Below are 24,812 nucleotides of genomic sequence, written 5' to 3'. Positions count from 1 at the left end.
CTTCTTTTTGCTTTTAATCAAGGTTCTAAGGCCGCAGAAGCTGCTCGCAACATTTGTGCTGTGTATATAGTGGGTGCTATAGCTGAAAGAATCGCTTGTGATTGGTATGCCAAGTTCAAAAATGGAGTCGGTATATAAATGTTCCGACTCCTCAGTTTTTTGTACATCTGACTCCGACTCCAGGTACCCGAAATTTCCTCCGACTCCGACTCCTCGACTCCGACTCCACAGCACTGGTTAATTTTCAGATCGTTAAAATGGAATGTCAAGTTGAGAGAAATGAGCATTTTCGACACCACCTTCCTTTTTGCTTTTAATCAAGGTTCTAAGGCCGCAGAAGCTGCTCGCAACATTTGTGCTGTGTATATAGTGGGTGCTATAGCTGAAAGAATCGCTCGTGATTGGTATGCCAAGTTCAAAAATGGAGTCGGTAGATAAATGCTCCGACTCCTCAGTTTTTTGTACTTCTGACTCCAACTCCGACTCCAGGTACCCAAAATTTCCTCCGACTCCGACTCTGACTCCACAGCCCTGCGAGCAATTCCATACAAGAAAATTGCTTGATAATCAAAAAGACCCCACGAGACAGGCTAAGAGCCGAAACACTGGCAATGTCAGGCCTCTCATTTGAAGTATAGTATAATCCCGTTATAACGGACTTCAAAGGACCTGGAAAAACTGTTCGTTATATCCAGAGTTTGCATTTTTTAAAAAACTTTATTTAGGTCAACTTGAAACAACATTCAATTGATGAACGACAGTAACTGCATAACCATATCAGCAATATCAATAGCAAAACTCTGCAAAATATTGGAATGACACGAAATGATTGCAAAACCAGAACCCTAAAAGATGTTCTAAAGCCTTATGTCATACTGTACTGGAAAGAAAAATACTCTGTCATTTTTTCCGGGGCTGCATTTTGATACTATAGCACCGGCACGCCACGCGCCTTGTAGGCGGAGCTTGCATGTCCATTATAACCGAATAAAACTACAGCTAAAAGCGGCTCTGGGGACCAAAATAGTTGTCCAATATATCCGAAAGTCCGTTATATGCAAGTCCGCTATATTCGATGATTTTCTGTATGTTTATAATGGTCAGGACCAGTGGACCTCGTCCGCTATATGCGAGGTTCTGTTATAAGCGAGTCCGGTATATAACGGGATTATACTGTATTGGCCCCAGTTCTGCAGGCTTTTACACTTCTTTGTGTGTGTTATTGAAGTCCCTTTTTTCAGCGTGTTGTACACAATTCATTTCGGCCAGCTCTCCTCATGTTTTTTGAACGCCTAACAAATAAGATCCCTCCCTCCTCAGCTGCTTCTCTTACCACAGGTCATCTCCATGCCTCCCACCCCTTCGAACCTGGCAATGCAAGAGCCCAACAGCAAAAATTACAAGGTGATCCCAGGAAAGGAAATGAAAGGGCACACACTAGGCCTCTATTGCGACTGGTGTCTCAGCCAAAAAAACAGGCCTGCCTCTGTAGAATGGGTCAACTTACTAATGGCTCCTCAAGTAGGCGAGCAGCAGAAGGATGACACCCAAGAAGTAACAGCCTGTATAGGGTGAGCCGAAAAGCCTGGTGAGAGCTCGAGTCTTGTGTTCCCATCTTGCTACCTGAAGAGACAAGCAGAAGAAAATGCATTTCAAGATACCTCAGAGACTGTGCAATTCAAGCCCAAACGACACACAACGAGTTCAAATCTCAGGTTTAAAAAGGGCAGGAGTTCTTCCATACCTACTGTTGTTGAGAAAGACATGGGGGAAGCCACTGCTTGCCCTGGATCAGTAGCATGGAATGTTGCTACTCCTTGGGCTTTGGCCGGGCACTAGGGACCTGGATTGGCCACCGTGAGAATGGGCTGCTGGACCATTGGTCTGACCCAGGAAGGCTATTCTTATGTTCTTACTGTGAGGCCTTTTGCACTCTGCTCAGCCCAGCTTCTTCCTCCACTGGTGCTGTGTGAGTAAAGATGAAAGCGGTTTTATATGGAACTAAAATATCACCCGAAATTCTACCGTAATCAGGATGCCCTAGAACAGTGTTTCTCAACTCGGTCCTAGAGTCCCCCCTTGCCAGTTAGGTTTTTAGGATAGCCACAATGAATATGCATCAACTTGCCTCCATTCTATGCAAATTTCTTTCATGCATATTCATAGTGGAGATCCTGAAAACATGACTGGCAGGGGGTGGGGGGGACTCCAAGACCGAGTTGAGAAACACTGTCCTAGGGCTCAGCCATGGCTGTAGGTAAGCGGTGTCCCATCCAGTGGAATAGTAAGGGGGGGTGTGGTGCGCCCTGGGCGCAGTCTTCCTAAAGGTGCGACCCTCTCCCCCGACTCATCTCCTTGCCTTCCCCCGTACCTTCTTTTTTTTTTTTTTTTTACTTCCCCAGTACAAGGTTTCTGCCCGTTTCAGCAACGGCGATCTCTCCTATGTCACTTCCGGGACCCACGTCTAGGAAGTGACATCATAGGGCGAACCAACATCAGAAATGGATATGTATGATAATGACAGCAGGACGACTTGTCCTGGCATCTTACTGGAAACAATCAGATCTACCAGTGTTACGAGTATTATTGGCTAAAGTTCAATATATACAGCAGATGTCTAAATTAACAGCTCTCCGGAGAACCAATTACAGAATTACAATATTATCTGAACTGCATATGAAATCTGGATTAATTCCCAAAATGATAGTCCCATTGATCCTTAATATATAATCTTTTTTCTGTATTTTATGAATCTCTTGGACAAATCCTTCCACAGGGGTTGGGGGGGGGGGAGGAGGGAGGGATGGGAGGGTCGAGTTATATTAGATATCATTGATAATTTGGAAATTCTTAGTATTTATTATAAATAAGATATATAATGTATTAATGTATTGCTTGTATGTAAAAAAAAAAAAAAAAAAAAAAGGGCGAGCCAACACAGATGTGGACATGCTGCTCAAGGAAGAGAAGTTAAAAAGCTACAAGGAAAGGGAGGGGAGGAACCCCCCCTCTTGCACTGCTCACCCTTCTTACGCCATCGGTCCCATCAGTATCTTATATGCATGTTTTGAAACTATTCTGTATTCTTTATTTTAATTAGCATCATAAGGACTTCATCTGTGTAATTCAGTGATAATTGTAAACTGCACTGAACCGAAAGGTAATGATATACAAATATATTTTAATGCTATGTAATACTTATTATGGTTTATTTATTCTTGATTAACCACTTTTTCCAACAAATGGATCAAAGCAGTGTATACAAAATGTAGTAAAAAAAAAAAAGAACTGCATAATAAACCGACAGGAAAAAGCACGTGAACATTCACCCAAAGGAAGATGATCAGAAATCGGTCTCTTCTCACACGTCTCCATTAGGGCCAAAGTCAATGAAAATTACCAGCGAGAATAATCTCAAATGTCTGTGGAATCAAATGCTAGTTTCAACGGTGAGTGACGTAGCGAGGGAGAGAGGCAGCAGGGGTGGGGGGGGGCATCCCTTGCCCGCCCTCTTCTTCACCCCTCAACCCCTCTCCTGCCTGGCGCACCCCTTCCCTTCCCCTGTAGCTCTTTAATGTTCCCGGCACAAACAGCAACCCCCATTCTGCTGTTCGTGTCAGCACTTCCTCTGATGTAACTTCCTAGCCGTGGCTTCAGGAAGTGATGTCAGAGGAAGAACCGAAGCTGGCGCGAGCCGCAGGTTGGGGTTGTTGCTCATGCCAGGAACGTTAAAGAGCTAGAGGGGACGGGAAGGGGTGTGCGTGAGGTAGTTGGAGGTGGAGAAGGAGCGGGGGGAGGGGGCAGAGAGAAGGATGGGTGCCGGACCGCCTCCCCCTTACTATGCCAGGTGAGCTTTTAAGCAGGGCCTCGAATTTCACAAATGTGAACAAGAAAGGGGAAGAAGAGATTTGCCTCAAAAAATAGCAAAGCAACACAGCAAAAAGAGGCAAATGAGATGTCAAAGAATCAACTGAACAGTTACTTTGATAGTGCAAATAATAAAAAGTCACATAAAGGTCAATAGAGCCTATAACAATGTCCATCTTGGATGAAACATCTCATAGAACCTCCAAAGTCTGTAACAAGAAATAAATCTCGATAAAGGAACTCCTAGATTGTCCCAACTAGGATCCCAGCTTCGGCATCCGTAGATGCATGCTTCGGGGGATAAATGGACACGGCGGTAGATGATTAAAGCACAAGTCGGCAGTCGTTGGAGGCAAAAAGCATGCCAAATAGCTGTCCCGCGCTCAGATCGTTTATATATAAATTGTCTGCCGACTTGTTCTTTAGTCATCTACAGCCGTGTCCATTTATCACCCTGATGAAGGCATCTACAGATGCCGTAACTGGGATCCTTGCTGGGACAATCTAGGAGTTCCTTTATCAAGATTTATTTCTTGTTACAGACTTGGATGTTCTACGAGATTTTTCAAGATGGTAAAGGGGTTGGAAGTCCTCTCGTATGAGGAAAGACTAGAACGGTTAGGGCTCTTCAGCTTGGAAAAGAGATGACTGAGGGGAGAAAGGATTGAAGTCTACAAAATCTGGAGTGGAGTAGAACGGGTACAAGTGGGTCGATTTTTCATTCCGTCAAAAATTACAAAAACTACGGAACACTCGATGAAGTTACAGGGAAATACTTTTAAAACCAATAGAAGGACATTTTTTTTCCACTCGGAGAATACTTAAGCTCTGGATGTGGTAAGGGCGGTTAATGCAGCTGATTTAAAAAAAAGGTTTGGACAAGTTCCTGGAGGAAAAGTCCATAGTCTGCTGTTGAGACAGAGGGAAGTCACCGCTTGCCCTGGATCGGTAGCATGGAATATTTGGGGTTTTGCTAGGTACTTGTGACTTGGATTGGTCTCCGTGAAGACGAGATTCTGGGCTAGATGGACCATTGGTCTGACCAGTAAGGCTCTGCATATGTTCTTATGAACTAAATGGCACAACCACAGCCATCAGTCGCAACAATCGGAGAGACTAAATAGGCAAAAACTCTGGCTGTAATTGTACTTTGTGGGACTGAACAGAAAAGTCCTAACTGCAGAAAAAACAATAACAGCATTCACTAGATCGAAATGGTAAAATCTTCAAACGCAGAATCAACCGAAACACTCAGATGCATTAAGTTGGAGTTACTCGGGTGAAGATATAGCAAATTTGGATAATTACATCTACAATCTAACAAATGGAGTTAATTCTAAGTATATTTAAAAGTTCTTAAAGGCAGTTGTTTCCCAGAAGAAAACAATACAAGAGTTTCTTGGAAAACAGATAGAAGAGGACGTCTTAGGTTACAATTCAGGCTTTGTCATCTTCAGAGATTTCTTCATGTCGCTGATCAACAAATCAACATCAGACCCTCAGTACGTACTATCCATCAGGGAAAAAGGTGCCTGACTGATGTTTCATATGTAAAATTGATCTCTTAAGATGTGAGCGAGAGGTCACAGATGCAACAGGCAGGAGCCTATTTAGGAAGTAATTATTAGATTCCTAATTCAATTACAAATCCACTCGCTGTCCTTTAAAGAGATCCAAATTGTACTTTCTTTTCTCCCAGAGGCCATTCAGTCTGAATTTGCAATGGTGTGTCAGACGTACAATTCAATCCACCGCTGGGTTTCTAGGAAAGATAAACTTTTTGTTTTTCACATTGCAAAACTCTGATGCAACCAGGAAGCAACACTGTTCTGGAACCTGGTCACCTTGAACATAAGGATAATCTTCAGAACTTTGCTGCCTTCACAATCCACATTATTCATGCTCAGCAAACCATCCTCCAAGTTCATTTAAGCATATTACTGAAGCGATCGCTGGCCAGCACTTTGATGGCTGTGCATTTCATGCTATTCCCTGGGCCTGTCTGGGAGATGTAATGTTTGTTTCCCGTTGTATTAGAGAATGACACGGGGACAGATTTTACCCATCCCCACAGGAACTCAAATTCCACCTCCCGTCCCAGCAAACTTTGTCGCTCTCCTTGTCCCATTCCTGTAGGCTCTGTCTTAACCGCACAAGCCTAGAACACTTATGATTTTAAAGTTTTTGAGGCTTGTGCAGATGAGGGCGGAGCTTAGGCATTGGTGGAATGAGGCATTATGACATCACAATCTGAGCTCTAGAACGTTGCCACTTAGGATTTGAAAGTGTTTGAGGCTTATGCAGATGAGGACGGAGCTTAGGCATTGGTGGAATGAGGCATTATGACATCACAATCTGAGCTCTAGAACGTTGCCACTTAGGATTTTAAAGTGTTTGAGGCTTGTACAGACGAGGACGGAGCTTAGGCATTGGTGGAATGAGGCATTATGACATCACAATCTGAGCTCTAGAATGTTGCTACTTAGGATTTTAAAGTGTTTGAGGCTTGTGCAGATGAGGACGGAGCTTAGGCATTGGTGGAATGAGGCATTATGACATCACAATCTGAGCTCTAGAACGTTGCCACTTAGGATTGTAAAGGGTTTGAGGCTTGTACAAACGAGGACGGAGCTTAGGCATTGGTGGAATGAGGCATTATGACATCACAATCTGAGCTCTAGAATGTTGCTACTTAGGATTTTAAAGGGTTTGAGGCTTGTGCAGATGAGGACGGAGCTTAGGCATTGGTGGAATGAGGCATTATGACATCACAATCTGAGCTCTAGAACGTTGCCACCAGGGCTGTGGAGTCAGTAGATAAATGTTCCGATTCCGATTCCTCAGTTTTTTGTATTTCTGACTCCGACTCCAGGTACCCGAAATTTCCTCCGACTCCACAGCCCTGATTGCCACTTACAAGAAAATTTTTAAAAATATAAAAGAAATTATACAACAAAGAAAAAGAGACAGCAAAATATGCACCGAGTCCATATCACTGGGAAACTAAACTAATCTCTGCAAGTTATCAAAGACACAGTATATAAAAAAAATAAAATGATCCAACAGAGATAAATTCTAATCTGATTAATTTCTCCATCTGTTCTAAGAAAACATTTTAACGAGAAGGGCAATTGCTCATCCTGCTTCTGATTCTGAAGAATTTATTTCCCTGGTATATTTATTGCTCTCATAACTGACCACTTACAGGGAAATTTGAAAGTGCCTACCCACAGCCAAAACTTGAGCTTTCAGCTGCAGGAAAGCTTTACTATGTAACTGAGTCAGTCGAACCACGTCTGGGAACAAATTAACAGCAACATCTGGAAACAAGTTAACCCCTCCCCCCAATTTTTCTAAGGAAAATAAGCTTTTAAAATGATAAATTTTTTTTTCTCAAGTGGGTCCCAAGGAAGGTCACTAAAATGGTTGGTGGTCTACGTCAGTGTTTCTCAACCCCCCCCCCTTGCCCGTCAGGTTTTCAAGATATCCACAATGTATATGCAAAAAGACATTTGCATATAATGGAGGCAGTGCATGCAAATCAAGTTTATGCAAATTCAATGTGGATATTCTGAAAACCTGACTGGCAAGGGGGTAACTCATGGACCGAGTTGCGAGACACTGGTCTACGTCATAAGATACGAGGACAGATTTAAATATCTTAATATGTATACTTTAGAGGAAAAGTGGAAGAGGGAAGATAGGTATTTAAACGTCTCTATCATGTGTGGCATAAATACGCATGAGGCGAGTCACTTTCAATTGAAAGGAAACTCCAGAGTGAGAAGACATAGAATGAGGTTAAGACGCGATAGGCTCATAGAAACATAGAAGATGACGGCAGAAAAGGGCTACAGCCCATCAAGTCTGCCCACTCTGCTTACCCACCCCCTGTCTATGCCCTAATGACCCGATTTCCTTATCTTGACCCTCGTAGGGATCCCACATGGGTATCCCATTTATTCTTAAAGTCTGGCACGCTGTCTGCCTCGATCACCTGCACTGGAAGCTTGTTCCAATGATCAACCACTCTCTCTGTGAAGAAATACTTTCTGGTGTCGCCATGAAATTTTCCGCCCCTGAGTTGAGCGGGTGCCCTCTTGTGGCCGAGGGTCCCTTGAGAAAGAAAATATCATCTTCCACTTCGACACGTCCCGTGAGGTACTTAAATGTTTTGGATCATGTCTCCCCTCTCCCTATGTTGCTCGAGAGTGTAGAGCTGCAATTTTGTTCAGTCTCTTCGTTACGAGAGATCCTTGAGCCCCGAAGATCATCCTGGTGGCCGTCCGCCTGAACCGATTCAATTCTGCGCACATCTTTACTGTAATGTGGCCTCCAGAATTGCACACAGTACTCCAGATGAGGTCTCACCATGGCCCTGTACAACGCATTATGACTTCAGGCTTTCGGCTGACGAAACTTCTATTGATACAACCCAATATCTGCCTTGCCTTAGATGAAGCCTTCTCCACTTGATTGGCAGTTTTCATGTCTGCACTGATGATTACTCCTCAGGATTAATCTCAGAAATAATCTAAGAAATACCGTATTTTTCGGACCATAGACACACTTCTTTCCACCGAATACACTGCGCACCCCCCCCCCCCCCCGGTATTTTTTAGTGGCAGTGGTCCAGTGCAGTCTCCTGGACGGCTGCCTTTGTCTTAGAAAAATGACGCACAATGCAGGAGTGCGCCCTTTGCGCTTCTTGTCTGGTTGCGTCGCTCTGTGATTGGCTGCAGTCAGTTACTGACTGCAGCCAATCACAGAGTGGCGCGGGATCAGGCAGGAAGCACAAAGGTCGCGCTCCTGCGTTGTGCGTCGTTCTTCTAAGACAAAGGTAGCCATCCAGGAGACCGCACTAGGCTACCACCACTAAAAAGGTATCATGGGGGGGGGGCTGCGGGCTTCCCAGCACTAGATGCACCAGACCACCAGACGCACCTACATGTAGAGGAGGAAAAACCAAGAAGAAAAAAAATTCTGAACCAAATTTTTTTTTTTCTTGGTTTTTCCTCCTCTACAGGTGGGTGAGTCTTATGGTCCGAAAATACGGTACTTTTTTTTTTTTTTTTTTTACAAAAAGGTGGTAGATACGTGGAATAGCCTCCCGGTAGAGGTGTTAAGACAAGACTGTGTCCTGAATTCAAGAAAGTGTGGGACAGGCACATGAGATCTGTGGATGGGCAGAATGGATGGGCCATATGGCCTTTATTTGCCATCATGCTTCTATACCATAGGTAGTGGAGAAGTCTGTGTCCCATAAATGGCAATTCAGTTTAGGATGGGCCTGGGGCGGGCTTCGATGGCAACTCCAGTAGTTGGAACCTAAGGACAGTGCCAGGTGGACTTCTGCGGCCTGTGTCCTTGAAATGCCAAAGAAAGACACAGGGCCCTAGACCCCCCCCCCCTCAAGGGCCTATTATCTGAAACACTGCTGGTTCAGGGGGTCTTTAGGCAAGAGTAACGCCCAATTGCTCCTGACCAAGATGATGCTGTCCTCAAAACTGTGCCCTTAGGGTAGTAACAAAGTATATGACGGCAGATAAAGACCGAGCGGTCCATCCAGTTTGCCCAGCAGTCACACTCATTATCAATTCATGATTAAATTGTCTTTCTTTGGCATTTCTAGGACACAGAGCACAGAAGTCTGTTTGGCACTGTCCTTAGGTTCCAACTTCTAGTGTCGCCGTCGAAGCTCTTCCCAGTCTTCCTAAACCAAATTGCCATTTATGGAACACAGACTGTGCAAGCCTGCCCAGTACTGGCCTTAGTTCTTCACGACTGCAGTTGCCATCTAAGCACCAGTAGTCCTTGTGCACCTAGGCTGCTGGAATAAGACTGCTTGTCCTGGATCGGTAGCATGGAATGTTGCTTCTCTGTGGGGATTCCGGATGGAATGTTGCTACTATTTAGGGTTCCGAAATCTTGCTTACTCTGTGGAGATTCCGGATGGAATGTTGCTACTATTTAGGGTTCCAAAATCTTGCTTACTCTGTGGGGATTCCGAATGGAATGTTGCTACTATTTAGGGTTCCGAAATCTTGCTTACTCTGTGGGGATTCCGGATGGAATGTTGCTACTATTTAGGGTTCCGAAATCTTGCTTACTCTGTGGGGATTCCGGATGGAATGTTGCTACTATTTTAGGGTTCCGAAATCTTGCTTTACTCTGTGGAGATTCCGGATAGAATGTTGCTACTATTTAGGGTTCCGAAATCTTGCTTACTCTGTGGGGATTCCGGATGGAATGTTGCTACTATTTAGGGTTCCGAAATCTTGCTTACTCTGTGGAGATTCCGGATGGAATGTTGCTACTATTTAGGGTTCCGGAATCTTGCTTACTCTGTGGGGATTCCGGATGGAATGTTGCTACTATTTAGGGTTCCGAAATCTTGCTTACTCTGTGGGGATTCCGAATGGAATGTTGCTACTATTTAGGATTCCGAAATCTTGCTTACCTCTGTGGGGATTCCGGATGGAATGTTGCTACTATTTAGGGTTCCGAAATCTTGCTTACTCTGTGGGGATTCCGGATGGAATGTTGCTACTATTTAGGGTTCCGAAATCTTGCTTACTCTGTGGAGATTCCGGATGGAATGTTGCTACTATTTAGGGTTCCGAAATCTTGCTTACTCTGTGGGGATTCCGGATGGAATGTTGCTACTATTTAGGGTTCCGAAATCTTGCTTACTCTGTGGTGGATTCCGGATGGAATGTTGCTACTATTTAGGGTTCCGAAATCTTGCTTACTCTGTGGAGATTCCGGATGGAATGTTGCTACTATTTAGGGTTCCGAAATCTTGCTTACTCTGTGGGGATTCCGAATGGAATGTTGCTATTATTTAGGGTTCCGAAATCTTGCTTACTCTGTGGGGATTCCGGATGGAATGTTGCTACTATTTAGGGTTCCGAAATCTTGCTTACTCTGTGGGGATTCCGGATGGAATGTTGCTACTATTTAGGGTTCCGAAATCTTGCTTACTGTGGGGATTCCGGATGGAATGTTGCTACTATTTAGGGTTCCGAAATCTTGCTTACTCTGTGGAGATTCCGGATGGAATGTTGCTACTATTTAGGGTTCCGGAATCTTGCTTACTCTGTGGGGATTCCGGATGGAATGTTGCTACTATTTAGGGTTCCGAAATCTTGCTTACTCTGTGGGGATTCCGAATGGAATGTTGCTACTATTTAGGATTCCGAAATCTTGCTTACTCTGTGGGGATTCCGGATGGAATGTTGCTACTATTTAGGGTTCCGAAATCTTGCTTACTCTGTGGAGATTCCGGATGGAATGTTGCTACTATTTAGGGTTCCGAAATCTTGCATTACTCTGTGGGGATTCCGAATGGAATGTTGCTACTATTTAGGGTTCCGAAAATCTTGCATTACTCTGTGGGGATTCCGGATGGAAATGTTGCTACTATTTAGGGTTCCGAAATCTTGCTTACTCTTTGAGATTCTGGAATCTTGCTACTATTTTGGGTTTTTGCCAGGTACTTGTGACCTGGAATCCCGCAGTAAATCAAGATGTGGTAAAGATGACCTTTTAACCACACTTTGATAACCCCTCCCCCCTCCTAATTGAAGCCTGCAACCCATCACTGAATGTCAGAAAACAACGCTTTATTTGAGCTCCTGTTTACACCAATTGCCAAACGAAAGAGACAGGCAGTCTGTGTACCAAGCAACCGCAGCAAGAGAGAAAAGTAGAACAAAAGAAATCCAGAAATTAATTTGTACAGGCTGCTAATTACAAAACTGTATCTGTACAAAGGTCTCTCGTGAGCTCATTTAAACATGTTCTCTTTACAGAGGATTCATTTAAAATTGCCAGAGTGGTTTGTGCAGATGAGAGAATGGTGTGTATAGAATTAAGGTACTAACTGGCTCCTTCAGGGCAGGGCATTTTTCTAAGTTTAAACAATGGCACTAGTGGCAGCGACTGCTTAGAAAAATGGCGGCAGAAATGCAAGCCAGGGTTTTACAGGCTTACATTTCTGGCACCTACTTTCGACGAGGAATCACGTCATAGAGGTGCCGACCGGTGTCCATGTCAACTTCTGCCTATTATTTTAGACCTAGGAGCCGATACATAAGGGCTTCCTTCTGCTGTGTCACCAGTGACATCATCAGTGACATGGCAGAGGAAAGACCCCGGAGGGTCTGGCCAAAAGTAGCCTGTTCCAAGCTGCTGGCCTCTTCCTGCCCAGCCACACACTGCTTTGGGATGGGTGGGGGGCAGTCAGAAGGTGACTCAGGGGGTTAGAAGGGAGGCAAAGCTTCAACTTTTGTGCCCTACCCCGATTCTGCACACGCCGAACACAGGCCCGCTCAGGCGTTCCCCCTGCCGCACACAAGTGCTCCTCCCCTTCTAAAGAACCTTCCCTCCATGCAAACCCCACGCTATCACGAGACTCGAAGGAAGAGCACCGGTGGAGAGACAGTTCCAAGTGGGCCTGCAACAGACTAGATCGACAGCAAGGAGGCTTGAACCAGCGATGATGAATCGGCGAGTTCGGCTTTTTCCTGAAAATGAAAATCTATCCGAATCGGGAAATCGGGCCCAGCTCTACTACAGGCATGTCAATGAAAGCCAAATGCTGCTTGCTGAATCTGAATTTCCAGAAACAGTAGCTGTAAAAGTATGTCTCCAAGCAGAATTCAGGTACACTATGTAGCTGTCTCCGTGTACTTCTCCATCTTGTGATGAGACAGAACAGAGACAATAAATGTTCCCTCCAGGAAGCTGACTCAGCTGGTATCTTGCTAATACTCAATGCACACATACAAAGACTTACGTGAGAGGAACACACAAATAATTGTGGAGATTAAATTACCACATTTGCTGACAAGCTGCATCGGTGTTGTATAACAAAACGGCAAGCAGGAAGTTTAACCACTACTACTGCTATTAATTATTTCTACAGTGATGTAAAGAGTCAAAGAGAACAGTCCCTGCACAAAAGAGCTTACAATCTAATAAGGCAAGACAAGACAACTACACCATTTGTTGAACTTCACCTTTGAAGACCAGGCTTTACCCTTTTAAAAGACATAAGAAAAGCCATGTTGAGTCAGAGGAAAGTCCATCCGACCCAGCATCCCGTCTTCAACGGTGGCCAGTTTGGCTCACAAGTACTGGCAGATCAAAAAAACACAGATCAAGCTTCTCACAGCTCATATCCAGGGATAAGCAATGGGAGGGTGTGGGGCAGGGGTTAGAGCTACATCCTCACCACCCTGAGACTGTGGGTTCAAATCCCTAGCTGGGCAAGTCACTTAATCCCCCATTGCTCCAGGTACACTAGAAGAGTTTGAGCCCACAGGGACAGATAGGGAAAGATGATAAAGTACCTGAACGTAAACCATTTAAGACACAGTATTCCAAGACCACTCTTGGAATACTGTGTCCAACATTGGTCTCCCAACCTAAAGAAGGATATAAAACTGCTGGAGAGGGTGCAGAGATGAGCAACGAAGCTAGTAAAAGGGATGGAGAACCTGGAATACGAGGAACAACTTGAGACTGGGATTGTTCTCCCTTGAGAAGAGGAGACTGCGAGGGGATATGATAGAGACTTTCAAAATACTTAAAGGAATCGACAAAATAGAGCAGGAAAAAACATTATTTACAATGTCCAATGTGACACGGACAAGAGGACACGGACTGAAGCTAAGGGGAGGACAAGTCCAGGACAAATATCAGGAAGTTCTGCTTCACGCAACGAGTGGTGGACACCTGGAATGCTCTCCCAGAGGAGGCTATTACAGAATCCACCGTTCTAGGATTTAAAAGCAAACTAGATGCACATCTCCTTACGAGAGATATAGAGGGATATGAGTGACTAAAATGACGCCAGGTGTACACCTGGCTGGGCCTCCGCGTGCGCGGATCGCCGGACTTGAATGAACGAAGGTCTGATCCGGAGATGGCAGTTCTTATGTTCTTATGGATATAAGTAATTAATAAAAATAAATAAATAAACCTGCCTAGTACTGGACTTTACCTAAACTTTTTCGGAACTCCAGTATACAGTACTCCCTCCGTATTTGCGGGGGATGGGGCAAAGCCAGCCTGCAAATACAAAAAAAAAAAAACCCTACAAATAACTTTTTTAATATTTTTTTATTCACGGCATTTTGGTTAAATCCCTCGCAAATAACGTGAAATCACGAATAAAACTTATTGTTTATATTCGCACACATGCTGAAGTTTTCTTTCTGCACCGTCCACGTTGTGTGGGGGGGGGGGAAAAGCGCCAAATGTTTTCATGGCGCTCCAGGATGACATCATTTGGGGGGTGGAGTCAGCACATATGTAGAAAACCGTGAATAATCGAAGTCACGAGTGCTGAACCCACAAATACGGAGGGGGGGGGGCCTGTATTTGTCACCTGGACTATGTCATCTGTGAACCAGCCTGTATTATCCAATGACTCCAAGGGACAAAACCTTCCAGTACAATTTTTATTTGGGGTCATCTCACTATAGGTCCTTGCAGGTACAAGCCCAGATTCATCCTTTGTGCCTCTGTGAAGACTTACGGCTGCCGCTCTGTGGGGAGCACGCGGGTTCCCTCCTCTTTTCTTTCATTTATGATCTTACCTGCTGCCCTGTGCAAGTTACATCCCTCTGTCATTTATTTTGCTTTTGATCCCATCCGCAATTGAATGTGCCAGTATTTTTGTATTTCATAGATCGAGTGCTTTCGGGGTGCATAAATTCACTTTCGGGGTGCATGAATTCACAGGCCGGGGCACAGAGTAAATAATACATTGCTCAAAATAATCCATCGATTTTGAAAGCAGCAATTACGAAAGCTGGAATGGGCATGAGCTCTGATGGACAGATAACACCAATATGCACACTGCAATTATAAATTGTTTCTCTTTCTAAAGCTGTTGATGCTACGCGATACGTCTCGGCAAGAAACAAAAACAGCCATGACCCCACAAACATCCGTCGCAGCTAGTTTCCAAATTAACTGTAATGAAAGTGTTTTCCAAATCTAAAGCACTGTTTTTATTGCGGAGAGTCTAACAGTCCGGGAAACTTGGGATTTATAAACGCTTCATTCAACATTTCCCAACAACCAAATCTTGTGCACAGTATCAACAGGGTCCAGAAAAAAGTACACAAACGTAGGGGCAAAAAAGCTTTCCAATGGTTGCTGGGTAATGAAGAAACTGAAACCTTATTTGCGTTGGCCAACTGTACATGAGAAAGTTGAACCTCATCTGCCCGAGAGCCTTATCTAAGGATCATCTCTTTTATGTACTTTTCACTTGATGAATTTTTCCAGTAACGAGCACCTTCCATGGATTCTGTTTTCCTGATACACCCTCTTCATCATTAATCGGGGTTTTCAATGTGAAAAACCTAAACTGAGCATCAGGTAGGCTAATTTACTCGGTACATGTCCTTTAGTTCCATACACTAGAGGGCTTTTCAAACTTTTTCCTCCAAGAATCCAGTCAAAGAAAACCAAAAAACACCTCACCTCCCTCAACCTTTTCCATCCAACTACTCATTCATCCTCCCAACATCTACTGATCATCCCACCCCTCTTTCAAGCAGCCTCCATGCGCTAATCCGATTGTGTGCATTAAAAAACGCTAGCGCACCTTTGTAAAAGGAGCCATACTTATAAATAAACTGAAAATGGGAAACGAGCGAGGTGAAGAAATTGGCAGATAGCACAAAATTATTAAAGTTGTTAAATCGCATGAAAGATTGTGAGAAATTGCAGGAGTTTTTTCCTTTTTTGCTTCTGCCCCATATTTGATGGAATCCTCTCCCTATTGAATTACATAATAGAAAATGACACGGTGACAAAATTCATCACCGTTCCCATCCCCGCGGATAACCGCAGTAAACAATCTTCATGTCATTCTATTAAGGAGAGAGAGAAGAATCAGAGTATGAATGGCCACAACCACTGACCCACAAGCTTTTGCTTTGAAGAATGCTGGTGTAGAAGGACTGAGGCGGAAATAGACACTAAAAAATGACATGGGATTATTCCTCCGCGGTTACCCGCGGGGACGGGAACGGTGATGAATTTGTCAACCATGTCATTCTCTATTACATAATGAACTTTCTTTTTTTTTTTTTATTTATTTATGCAAATTAAATCACAAGAATCCTCTTGTACAAGAAAATCAGAGTACAGTGAAACCTTGGATTGCAAGTGTTTCGCAAGACAAGCAAAACATTTTAATTAAAATTTTAACTATGATATACAAGCAAAGTCTTGCAATACGAGTACATACAGTATACACGTGTCACATCATGACAACTGAGCCGATGGTTCTTCTCTCTCTGACACTGCGGGAGTGTAGGGACTGTTCTAAACGAGCGAAGTCTTGCAATACGAGTACATACAGTATACATAACGTGACATTTATTTTTTTCATCAAAAGGGGACATCTATTAATTGTCAGGAGGGTCACGAGCGGAGTTCCGCAGGGTCAGTACTCGGGCCGCTGCTGTTCAATCGACCTAGAAACGGGGACGAAGTGTGAAGTTATAAAATTTGCGGATGACACTAAACTCTGTAGCAGGGTTAGAACTGTGGAAGAATGTGAGGACCTACAAAGGGACCCGAACAAACTGGAGGAGGGGGCAAATGAATTTCAATGTAGGGAAATGCAAGGTTATGCATATAGGGAAAAAGAATCAAATGGGGGGATTAGTACTAGAGGCAAGTAACCTTGAAAAGGACTTGGGTGTGCTGGTGGATACAACAATGAAGTCAACAGCACAATGCGCAGCAGCCTCGAAGAAGGCAAACAGAATGTTGGGTATTATTAAGAAGAGTATTACAACCAGAATGAAGGACGTCATCATGCCGCTGTACTGCGCGAGTCTGGTAACCCTAGTCAGTGGCAATGAGTTGCTGTCCAATAGATGGACTGAGGCCTATCTACGATATGAACCAGTAGGGTTACCAAACGCCCAAATTTCAAGTTTATTAGTATATTTGATGAATCGCTTATTAGAATTACTAAGCGATGAACAAAATTAAAAATAGAGTATAATACAAAGAGACTAACATATTAACAATATTCTTTCATAAAATACAAACATGAGTCGGGAGGGAAAGTGGAAAAGTTACAATTTTCATCTTGGTAGAAAAAGGAAAACAACAAGAGGGAGGGGGGTAGCACATTTTGAAACCTTTATTAAAAAGTTTAAATATTAAAAGGATTTTTAAAGAGATAAGATTTAAAAAATTTTTTGAACAATGTAAGATCTTTTCAGAGGACTGTCCGGGCAGGGCATCCGGACGGCTTTTCAAAACCCAGCTCTTTTCCCGGTTTTTGGGAAAGCTGGTAAGATCGGGGTCCCGAGACTGGTGTGCATCTGCACATGCACAGAAACATTCCAGACCCGGCCCGAAGAGACGAGATTTGCGTGGGGCTAGGAAGCGGAACAGGGCGGGGCCATGTGTCCTCCTTTACCAGGTAACCCTAAGCATAAACACTGACTTGCGAGATACAGTACTCCCCCGAAATTCACAGGGATTACGTTCCAGGAGTGACCGCGAATTGTGAAAAACCGCAAAAAAATGGATGTGGTACAAAAAAAGCCTAGTTTCTTTTAGGGCCCCACCTCCCCGCTCCGTTTTTGGCTTCTCGTTGTCGAGGTGACGACGCGTCGTTCTCGGCCGAGCAGCTGCTGCCATTGGTCACCGTCGGCTAGAAGGCTCCATCGCATGTGCGCGCTCTACCACTGCAACTGCCACCAATCTCCTTTCTCTCTCCCCAAATCTTCCTCGCAGCGGCCACGCTAATAATAAATCGACAGAATGAGGTGATGGCGTGTACATGGATCGAAAGCAGCAGGAGGAATAAGGAAAAATAAAATCCGCGAATGATGGAGGCCACAAACTCTGAACCACGAATTCGCTGGGGATAACCGTATTAAACAAAATAAGCAACAGTATTAATTTTGCAGTAATATCTCTTGTACTTCAAGCCACTACATCAGTTAATTCTGTCAATGGATATTCAGCTCTACATCTACACCAGTGGTCTCAAACTCACGGCCCGCCAGGTCCTATTTTGAGGCCTTCGGTATGTTACCATTGTTCTGGAACGTTGCCCGCCTCACTGCTGTAACCTCACACAAACGCCTTCCTTCATCTGTACGCGATTGTGAGGTGGAGTGGAGAGGACAATCGCATACAGACGCAGGAAGGCGCTTGCGTGAGGTTACAGCAGTGAGGCGGGCAACGTTCCCGAACGTAAGGTAACCATTGGAGGCAGTGCGGCTTGGGCGTGTGTACGTAACCTTGTGAACTCTCGCAAAATCCAGCACCTCTCCTGGCGGTGACTGCTTGATGTAAAATGGCGGTTGTGTCCAGTGCTGGAGGAGGCGAGAGCTGAAGGCGGTTGCGGATGCGATCACTGGACATTTAGGGCTCCTTTTACTAAGCCGTGCTAAACCACGGGACGCGCTAGCTGCTATCACCTCCTCTTGAGTAGGTGGTAGTTTTTGGCCAGCGCCAGGGTTAGCGCGTGATGAAGTCGCACGTGTTAACCCCGCTAGCAAGGCTTAGTAAAAGGAGTCCTTAAGGTACAATTCGGATACCGATTCTCCCCTCTACAAAAAAGCCTAGAGGACTCCACCAAAATCTTGTCTCTTGCAGTTGATACTTTAGATCAGAATCTAAACCACAATTTTGCATGAGGTAAAACTTGTTATAGTTTATAAATCTTTCCTTAATTGCTTCTGATTATTTCAGCTATACACAGCCGTGCAACATGCAGAAAGTGAAAAAAATATCTATCTAAGCTTCACTTTCCGCATGTTGCACTGTTTTCAGCTGTGTATAGCTGAAATTATCAGAAGCAATTAAGGAAAGATTTATAAACTATAAAGAGTTTTACCTCATGCAAAGTTGTCATTTCTTTAATAAGACATTAACTATTTTTTCTCGGTCTTCCAAGTCCCTCCAAATCCAAAATGTGGCCCTGCAAAGGATTTGAGTTGGAGACCGCTGATCTAGACAGAACCAGAGCTCTTAGGAAATGGGCAGAGTAACTTGAAGAACTGGATCGTCCTCTATACGCCTCAAAGGTCACCCAAGGTCATCATAACAAACATGCCTAACCTCACCCTCTCCAAAAGAAATTACACAACGTGACGTCCGCCAACAAGCCTTCTCGGGAGTAATTGTTTATTGCATTATCCCGTATATGCAATAAACTGCAAACGCCTCGCTAATGTCGTTCAAAGAGTGGTTTACATAACAAAAGCCAGAACAATAATCCAGAGTTACATCATAATTTTACAAGGGCTACATATATAAAAAACAAAAGTGAGGAATCGGTCTAGATTTTCTGAAACAAGTAAGTTTTCAAAGGTTTCCTAAATGCTTTATCATTTTTTAATTGGCGTAATTGAGATGGTAACAATCTGATACATTTTTACCTTTAGGATTGTAAAAAATAAATGGTGATCTGCCTCCAAACCTATAAACTTGCTCTAATGGTAGAAAATGAACAGAGTATATGTAATAGCATACAGTAAAATTTAAAATCCCCCTGTCTCGCTTGGTAACCAATGTAATTTGATCAAAAATGGTGCGATTAGATCCTCTTTTTAAAAGAGGGGAAGCCAGACACACTGCTATATTTTGCAAAGATTACAGCTTTTTTCAATACCAATTTCAGACAATCTAAATAGATATTACAATAATCTTCTGGAGGCCACACCTTCAAAAAGATATTAAAAGGATGGAGTCGGTCCAGAGGAAGGCTACTAAAATGGCGCGTGGTCTTCGTCATGAGGTGTATGGGGATAGGCTTAAAGATCTCAGTCTGTATACCGCAGCCTATATATTACATTACATTAGGGATTTCTATTCCGCCTGTGCCTTGCGGTTCTAGGCGGATTACAATAAAGATGATATCTGGACATTTCCAGTAGAATTACATTACAGGAGAAGAGTAGATTACAAGTAACAGTGAAGAGTTACAATACATTCAATATCGCAGCAGATAGACATAGCCACGGATTTACAATAAGGAAGATTTCTGGGCATTTCCCGTAGAATTACATTACAGGAGAAGTGTTAATTACAGGTAATAGTGAAGAATTACAGTACATTCAATATCACAGGAGATGGTTACCTAGCAACTGAGACAATTTACAACTGGTGGAGAGTAAGAATTACAATATATTCTAGATTACAAAAGATGTTCCATGAGATGAGTCAAGTTTCTTCGGATGGAGAGTAGCATCATATGCCTATAAGTGGAGGTGTATTTATTGTTTGATGATTAGCATGATGTTGGTAATTAATGTTGATGATATGGACAGTAGGGGTGTTTAGATTTGGGTTGGATAAAGAGATTCTGTTCCCAATGGAATTGGTTGGGAACTCATTAGATGGCGGTTTAGATTGGATGGGAGATATTTTTTGAACAGTAGTGTTTTTATTTCTTTTCGGAACTCTTTTATGTCTGTAATTTCGATCAGTAATTTTGAGATGTCGGAGTCAATATTAGCTGCCTGTGTCCCTAGTAGGTTGTCATAAAGTTTCTTACGTCGAGTACCGTTGAGAGGAGGGTAGGTGAAAATGTTCTGTGTTCTCCTTCTTCTGGATAAGAGATAGTAGTGAAAGCGGTTGTTAGGTAGCTGGGTGCCGCGCCGTGGGTTACTTTGAATAGGAGACAGTAGAGTTTGAATTGTATTCTTGCTTTTATTGGTAGCCAGTGAGATTCTGTGTATGCTTTGGTAATGTGGATCGTATTGCTGAGTGAGTCTATGGGTTTTTGCAAGCCTGCCCAGTGGGTGCGGATTGCGTAACTAGGGCGGCCTATACTGCGTTTTAAATCATCCCTCCCCTTACCTCCCTCACATGGATGGTGGCCTCCTCGAATCGCGGCACCAGCGGTGCAGGGCGATACTGAGTTTTAAAATCATTTCCCCCCCCCCCTTCTCAGTGGACCGCGGCCTCCTCGAATCGCACCGGCAGCGGTTCAGGGCAGGATCAATCTTTTCATCTCCAGTCCGGCCCCGCGCTGCTTCCTGCATGGCTTTGCCATCAGTTCTCGCGGGACTCTGCATTGCAAGCCCATAAAACGGCACACAGACATCATGTTAACCCACGCCAACATCTGCACATATAATTTCCCTTCCGTTTAGACACGCATCTAGTTATCCCAATTGATTCTGTACTACCAGTCTTGTCCCGTCTATTTGCAAACGACCTCGTTGTTTGCAAATCTTATCAGTTGTAACTCTTAAATTTTGTTTAATTGATGTTAACTGCCTAGAAAAATAAAGTTATTATTATTATTATATATCTCAACTGTACTTGGCCCTTGGTTACATAGAAAAATATTTCATTGTAAAATCCGTTCTCGTTTATTCACGCATTCCCAATGCACAATTTCACTTATCCGTGGTGTTGCATGCATTGTGACCGCTCTTCGTAGACCTCCGACCTTAGGGGGGGGGGGGAAAAAAAAAGGCTTGTTTCCTTTCACTTTTTGGTTTTAGCTTTGCTCCAGAAATCGCCAAGCGTCAAGAGAGCGAGTTAGAAGCAAGACGCGTGTCTGAGTGGACAAAATACTGTTTTAAACAGCCTTTGCTCTGGCAAGCGGTTTCTGCTGTCAGCCGCGAGTTCAATGTCAACAAATCCACAGCCTGATTACTGTAATTATTTCCTAGCACTGTTCCGTGCAATTATTTTGTTTAAGAATGTTTCTTCTATAAACAATACTGCAAATAAAAAAAAAAAGTTTGCAACATTTTACACGTTCGACTAGGGTTTTTTTTGGGGGTCAAATGCTGTCCCATGCAGGAACCTAACCCTATTTGTTTCTATAGGCTCCATTATTCACTATGTGTTTTTGAGGTGCAAAATGGACTGCTGGAACCTAGCCTCTTATTTTCCCATAGACGGGTCTCGTTATTCGCAATTTCGCGGTTCATGGGCTTCTGAGAGCCATAGCACTGCAAATAACGAGAACGGACTGCATTGTACTAAAAGCATTAACATCATTGCTATATTTGAATGTTCTAATGCAGTGGTTTCAAATCCGCGGCCCCGCCAGATTTATAAACCATAAAGAGTTGTACCTCCTGCAAAATCGTCATTTCTTTAATAATAAGACATTAACTATTTTTTTCTGAGGACCTCCAAGTACCTACAAATCCAAAATGTGGCCCTGCAAAGGGTTGGAGTTGGAGACCCGCTGTTATAATGCATACCTGTTATGGTGCTTCAATCATCATTATGCCGATATCATAATCATATCTGTTGTTTGAATGTCCTAACGTGTACTTATTAGGTGTTTCCTTGGTATTCTGCTGACATTATATAATATCTTTGTTATCTGAATGTTCTTCCATGTTGGCTGTTAGGTACTGTTTGTATTGTACTAACATTTAATCATACTTATATTAAATAACTTTTGCAATGCTGTTAAATGTTTAGATTTTCAATACTAGACCTGTACTAGGTTTCCATATTTATTTCATTTATTTTACTTATGCTTCCAATTTGATCATTTTACTACTGTTGATAGAAAAATGGTTAAGTTCTTTTTTTTTCTTTTAAATCTTTATTGAATTGATACATAAACACTGCGTAACATGCACTATTAAATACACAATTAATACATGAAACAATCATTCCCCCCTCCCAATTATTAATAGAAGAAGAACTATTATGTGAATATAATTATAATAATAACAAAAATGGTTAAGTTCTATGTTAAACTGTACCTGTATATACCAGCATTGGGTGAATTTTCTTCATATAGACGGTTCATATATCCCAATAAATACGCTGCATCTGTCTTCAAAGTCACCATTTTCTGGATTCTATATATTCAGCGTGCTGCAAACTTTTTAAAGCTGCAGCACACTGAACGCTGGGTTCGCCGCTGGAGGGCATCCGGAAGTGCGCGGGCGTCGACATGACGACGTCATGCGCACGTGTGATTGTCCGATCACGTAGACATCTGCGGATGTGTTCCAGCCATGGTCCCCGGTTCTCCCATTGCCACCAGTGGTGGGGGTTCTGGAAAGATTCCAGGTGTTCTGCGAGACGCCCGATGGAGAGGCACCGGCGCAGGCTTCACTGCCTATAGGACGCGCCTCTCACTCACAAGGGAGCGGTTTCCTGTAAGCAGTCTGCCGTCACCTCTGGTCCTCGGGCGTCTCGCGGCACACCTGGAATCGGCAGCGGCACTTTGCTTTAACACCGGCACTCAAAGTTATGAATGCAATTTTAAATGAGTAAGGAGCCAATAGTGGTAAGAATTGTGGGATTATGGTTACTTTATTTATATCCAGCCTTTCTCCAAGGCAGGTGCCACTCAAATCCACACACAAGAAAATTCACAAAGAAGATACAAAGTGTGTAAGTAAAACCGCAGGGAAATATATATTAAATCTAAGCAGTTCAAACATTCTTGGCAATTTAATTTACACTTCTCCCTCGTCATTCGCGGGGGATATGGGCAGAGCCGGACCGCGAATGGTGAAAAATCGCGATTATCTGGCTCTGACCCACCCCCACCTCCCTGCCGCCTTGATGCCCTTACCTGGTGGTCTAGAGGGCTTTCGGGGCAGGAGCGATCTTCCAATGCTCCTGCCCCATGCAGATCGCCATCAGGAAATGGCTGTAGGGAGTTCCCGACATAGTCCTCGAGAGACTACGGGAACGCCCAGCAGCCATTTCCTCATGGCGATCTGCATGGGGCAGGGAGCGTAGGAAGATCGCTCCTGCCCGAAAGCCCGCTAGACCACCAGGTAAGGCCGGGAAGGCGGCAGGGAAGGATAAAATATGGGGTTTTTAAAAGTTTAGGACTGTTTTTTTAATTTTCCCCTCCCCAGAAAAAAATCATAATTATCTGAAACCGCAAATGGAGAAACCGCGAATGGGGGAGGGGGGAAGTGTATTTAGATTTTTATCCCGTCCTCCCAGTAGCTCAGAATGGTCTACAAGCAAACATTCACAGTGGAGTACATTTGGACAATACAAAGACTATACAGTAGTTTAAGTAGAAGTTTATAATGGAGAAGAGAGGGTTGAGGGGAGGGGGATTTAAGGGGGGCGAGGCGTAGACTGCGGTTGAATTTTAGTTGAAGAGGAGGGTCTTTACCGCTTTCTGGAAGGTCATCAATCAGTTCTGTAATACTAAAAAAAAAGCATAATTCGTTCCAGAAATATGCTCGTAAACCAAATTGCTCGTATATGTAATGTAATGTAATGTAATTTATTTCTTATATACCGCTACATCCGTTAGGTTCTAAGCGGTTTGAAGAAAATATACATTAAGTTTATAAATGAGAAGTAAGAAGGTACTTAAAAAAATTCCCTTACTGTCCCGAAGGCTCACAATCTAACTAAAGTACCTGGAAATTAATAAAGAAGAGAAAAATAAAGATGGTTGAAAAAAGAAAAATTCTATGTGAACTTATAGGATGGAAATGAAACTGACAGTGAAGAACTGTATGAAAAATACATATGAATGCAGTTAGAGAGGGTAGGTTACAATCTATTGATGGTATTTGTTTAATTGGAAGGTGTTAAGGTGGGTCATTTGGGGGAAGGTTATCTGAAGGTCAAAGAGGAGGGGTTAAGATATTTGGATGAATTTTTTGAAAAGCAGGGTTTTGATTTCTTTTCTGAATGTTTTGAAGTTGTCTGATATTGTCATGAGATTGGAGATGGAATGGTTGATTTTTGCTGCTTGTGTTGCCAGAAGGTTGTCAAACATTTTCTTGCGTTGTGTGCCTTTGAGTGGGGGGGAAGGCGAAAGGGTTCGAGGTTCTTCTAGTGTCTTGAGGTGGAGATTTGGTTTAAGCGGTTGTTTAGATAGGAGGGGGGAAGAGCCGTGTAATGCTTTGAATATCAGGCAGTGGAATTTGAATATGGATTCGTGCTTGTATGGGTAGCCAGTGAGAGTCTAAGAA

The 24,812-nt window shown here is 43.4% G+C and overlaps 1 protein-coding gene across 3 annotated transcripts in view; it reads right to left on the bottom strand.

Moving 5' to 3' along the window:
• The window catches only part of PEMT (phosphatidylethanolamine N-methyltransferase), a 156,889-nt gene that overhangs the window by 88,449 nt on the left and 43,628 nt on the right, over window positions 1-24,812 (bottom strand). For all 3 annotated transcript variants that reach the window (XR_004536508.1, XM_033914942.1, XM_033914944.1), the window contains exon 3: window positions 1,508-1,623. Coding sequence is in view for 2 of the 3 variants with exons in the window: in XM_033914942.1 (XP_033770833.1) it covers window positions 1,508-1,623 (116 nt within the window). In the remaining variant the exon portion in view is untranslated. The remainder of the gene's footprint in view (window positions 1-1,507; window positions 1,624-24,812) is intronic.

This window comes from Geotrypetes seraphini, chromosome 11 (genome assembly GCF_902459505.1).
Source record: "Geotrypetes seraphini chromosome 11, aGeoSer1.1, whole genome shotgun sequence".
NCBI classification, from domain to species: Eukaryota; Metazoa; Chordata; class Amphibia; order Gymnophiona; family Dermophiidae; genus Geotrypetes; species Geotrypetes seraphini.
Note: the sequence above shows the minus strand (reverse complement) of the source record. Positions and strands in the feature narration are given on the sequence as shown.